This window comes from Arachis duranensis, chromosome 5 (assembly GCF_000817695.3).
Source record: "Arachis duranensis cultivar V14167 chromosome 5, aradu.V14167.gnm2.J7QH, whole genome shotgun sequence".
Taxonomy (NCBI): Eukaryota; Viridiplantae; Streptophyta; class Magnoliopsida; order Fabales; family Fabaceae; genus Arachis; species Arachis duranensis.
The window spans coordinates 98,521,755-98,526,470 of NC_029776.3; the positions used below are offsets into that span (position 1 = coordinate 98,521,755).

Genomic DNA, 4,716 nt, shown 5'->3' on the forward strand with positions numbered 1-4,716 from the left:
GGCCATGTCGATGAGGTGAGTGCTGATTTGGCGGCGGGCGAGGGCGTTCCATGCTTTCAGGACCTGGTTCTCCAGCGCCGGGTCCAAGTAGAGTTCGATGGCGTAACCGTATTCTTGTTGCGACATTTCTTCAATTGGGAATGGAAGTGGTTAGTTGTTGGTGGTTTGGGTTTGGGTTTGGGGGAGGGAACGGAAAAGGTTTTAATGGGGAAAGGTGTTTGGATCGACAACTGTACGGATTGAATGTGAATCTGAATGTCAATGACGCCTCGCCTCAACACACACACACTTGCTCCGTTGCTCCTTGCTTCGCTTCATTTCTTCAGATCCCGGCTTTATTCTCTTTTCTTTAGTTCCCTTTTAAGTTTTTCTTTTAATTTTAGTACATAAATAAAATTGGTCTATTAATAATTGTTAATATAAAAGTTTTTTTTGTTAATTATTCAAGTCAAATTTAATGGTAATATAATATTAAATCCGTTTATAATTTTTTAGAACTGAAATAAAAAATTTAAGATGCTAGAGGTCAATTTAAGATTCGATTCAAACGTTAAGGATCAAAATAATAATTTATCAAAAAAAAAATCATTGCATGAACTAACATTAGTTAGTTTTTTTTGTTAATATTGCTCAAATATTGAAAAGAGTAACTACTGTTGTGTTGAAGTATTATGTAATAGTATTTAGAAGTATAATTCAAGACGAAATATGTCACTGATGAAATAACTATGCAAAAAATATTTTCAATATAACACAATAGTCGATCACAAGAGTCTGTCATCGAGCTATATGTTGAGTTCGAACACTTGCTTTATAGGTTGAAGAAATCGATGGAAACATGGATTGAGAATGCTACAACAGTGAAAGCGAAGATGAATTTGACAACAACTATGAAATAGATTATCCAAATGTAGATGACAACGATATTGATTGCACTAATAAGGCAGAAGTAAAAGAAGTGGCAAATATACTAGCAAGTCAACATCCGTTCGGAGATCCGTCTTTTATGCGCGCTTTGGACCTTGCGGCTTTGAATGCACCGAAAATTTCTGAGTATGCGAATGCTAGTATGTGAATATGATATTAATAGAATATCTATATTTTTCATATTTTAAGATGATGATTATACTATGACTGCTAATTGTAATGTATAATTATTTTTTGTGGTATTGGTGCAGATTTACCTATTATTGCAAACAGCGAATTTGTTATTGGGATGGAATTCAGTTCTAGAGAGATTGTGATCACATCCATCAAAGACTATACGATTTGTAGAGGAGTTGACTATCAGGTATACGAGTTTGAACTAATGACAGTTTATACCAAATGTGTACAGTATGAAAATAATTGTGAATGGTTTATTAGATCTAGTTTGGTTCGAAAGAAATATTGTTGGAAAACAAGACGTCACACCTCCATCAGATCTACCATTTTTAAGGACTACAGTAAGCTAGACTCAGACACAATCACAGAAGCGATAAAGCAATTAGTGTAAGCTGACCCACTTGTCATGCGCTATAATCTAATTCAAATTTTTAGGACCTGTCAAGACATTGTTTATGCACACCACCAAGATCCTTTGTGACTCTCGAAATGCCTTGTTGCATACCGAACTGTCTCATCACTCTGTCGGTGGAATGCCACTCCACACACTCAAATGAGATAACAGGAATTGTTACATTCCATGTTGGTCCAACGTTGCAGACATCAACTGGAACTAGGTGGAAAGGAAGCCAACTGTGATTGTATAAATCTCATACAAATTGCATCAGTATGGGAAAGAACTAGGGATGGCAACGGATCCCTATGGGGGTGGAGACATGCCCCCTGCCCCTGCCCCCCGCCTCCACAATCTGTCCCCGTCCCTGCGGCGGGTAACGGGGACCCCGTATCCGCCGGGGACTTAGGTCCCCACGGATATCCGCGGATATTTAAAAGAAATTCAAAAAAATAAGAAAAAAATAGGAAAAACTTGAAGAAAAAAGACAATCATCAATGAAAAATTCAAACCTTCAGTTATCTATTATTGCATATCCTCAATCAAATTAACCAAATTTTTTTTAGCCACTGCAAAATTGATTGACTAACAAATACTATAGGTTCAATTAAACAAACTCATATGAGGCATAATCACAGGCAAAAAATTCCATCATTAATACAGAGGCAGCAACTATTGCAAAATCACAGAGGCTAACTAAGCAAATTACAGGAAATCACAACAATGCCATAATAATTAACAAATGTTTAAGGTAAATAAAAATTACAGAAATCAAAGAGGCTGAGTTAGTGGAAGGAATGGCGGCCATGGTGACCAACGACTGCGATGAAGACTGGACTGCAACAAACACGATTTTGCCTCCAACGATCTTTCTAAACGACGACAAAGATAACCCTCTTCTAACGCGACGAAAACAGCAACGATTCTACTTCTCACGCGACGAAGACGGCAACGCTTCTGCCTTTGATGATTCTTCTCGGGTTGGGTTAGGCACGAGACAGGACGCGACGGCGATGTTCTCCTGGGCCAGATTTCTCAAATGCGGGACGATGATTCTGCAGTGACTTTGAGAGTGAGAGGAGGGAAGTGGTGAAAAAGGGGAACATGGTGGTGAGGGGACGAGGGTGGCGCACCATGATGAAAGGAGAGGTGGAGACCAGAGAGGATTTGTAAATTTGAGAAGAGAGGCTTAGAGAAAGTGACGTCACTGAGGGAATGAAATTGAGATTTAGGGTTTCGCATGAACTAATATATATAAGGGTATTTTTGTCATTTTGTACATACGGGTATTATACGGGCACCCACGGGGCGGGGACTTCGATCCCTCCCCCCGCCCCATTTATTTAACGGGTCCCCGCCCCCCGTCCCCGCGGGGTAAAATCTCTCCCCAAATCCGTTCCCCGGTGGATAGATCTCCGCTGATACCCGCCCCGCCAGGAAAAATTGCCATGCTTAGAAAGAACACATTTTAGGACAACTTACAAGTACAATGGATGCGAAGCATTCTGAATAAAGATTAAATGACAATTAATATATGAATCCATACCCTAACAACATCATCCACTGTATCCAATATCTTCATAAACCGTCTTGTTGTCCAATTTTTGTAATCATTTGACAGAGATATCCAATCAACGCACTTGTCGATATAAATTTCATTACTCAAGTAAGTAAGTTATTATGTGAAATCAGTAAAATGAACTAAAAAGTGTAAATTTAAGACACATACGCATCACATTATACAAAGTAACATATATCAGTAAGCTAATGAAAACCGTGAGGATTGGAGAATCGGAGCTAATAAAGACATCTGCTCCCAAGCCCATACTTGGAGAAGAAGTACCAGGCCATCTATGTCCTTACAATTAAAATATGTTGCCCAACACAATCATCAATATAAGTGGACAAGACATGTCGAACCCCAGCTAAATTCTCTTATCCAGACAAAGTCACAGAGCAATGGTAGAAATTTTCAATAATAGACTCCAGTGCCAGACTTATTACAAAATAAGGTCGTACTAAATAGCAACATAAAGTGAGCTTTGATATACTTTTGTATGGCAACAATATCAATCAAGTCTACTCCACTTTTTATACCTCTTAAATTACGTCAACTTAATGAAACTTTTTCGACACTCCTTTGGTGTGGGTGCACTTCCAAATTAATCCGTACACTCTTTTGCTAGGAGGCTGTAACTGCTTATCCACTACAAGAAAAAATAATATTTGTAATAAAATAATTTGTTACAAAAAATTTTGAATTTTGTAATGAAAGAAATTTGTAAAAAAAAAGTTGTTACAGAGTTGTTGTTATATATTCCATTACAAAAAGTTTTTCTAACAAAAAATGAAATATTTACAATACAAAGTAATATTTTGTAACAAATTTTTTTAATACAAAAGTGGTAACAATTTTTTACCTCTGAAATATTTTTCGTAACAATATAATTTTTTCTATCATAAAATTTTATTACAAAATATAACTTGATTTTGTAACATTTTTCATTCCTTTAGTTATAATTTGTAACATTTTTTTAATAAAAATTACACACATAAGCTTTTTCGTTTGCCACATCAGACACTTCTGTTAACAGAGAAGGCATCACTTGATGGATGGACATTTCGTGCACGTTTTAAAATTATTCAAGGATATTTTTGTTGATAATAAAAGTGGGGACATTATTGTTAGCGTTTACAAAATTTGGAGGTATTTTTGGTTGTTAACCCTTTTGTTTTTTTACCAAAACGACGTCGTTTTGGTCTCTAAAAAAAAAAAAGAATACTCAAACCCTATTACCCTAATGTCCTAAACGGCACTCCAATCCCCAGTACCCCCTCCAACCTTCCTCGAAGGCTCTCTTCCTCACCTCATCACACTATAGTCTCTCTCAACCACACCTCATTGCTGGTCGTCTCCTCTGCTTCATCTCGCCAGACATGTTTGCGTAAATTGTGAAATCTGAAAAAACCATTTGGCTAGAAAATGAGGAGATATCGAGTCATATGTCGAAAGGTGCCAGTTGTAGTGAGACAACAATTCGATCAAAGCATTGAATAGCTTCGAAGCAAGAAAAGAAAAACTCAAGAAGGATCCTAATTTCATTATTTTGCAAAGTATTTTGGCTCAAAAGAATCCTTTGAGAGCTATGGTGACCTATAAAGAATGGACAAGCTCAGCTTACTCCAAAGAAGCCAAAGCTAAAATATTTGTGTATCAA

At 37.0% G+C, this 4,716-nt stretch overlaps 1 protein-coding gene across 1 annotated transcript in view; it reads right to left on the bottom strand.

The window, feature by feature from the left end:
* Positions 1-337, bottom strand: part of LOC107491421 (uncharacterized) — a gene marked incomplete in the record, with an annotated part of 2,574 nt that extends 2,237 nt beyond the window's left edge. Inside the window, 1 exon segment of the mRNA XM_016112269.3 lies at positions 1-337. Within this exon segment, the coding sequence (XP_015967755.1) occupies positions 1-126 (126 nt within the window).
* Between the last annotated feature and the right edge of the window lie 4,379 nt (positions 338-4,716).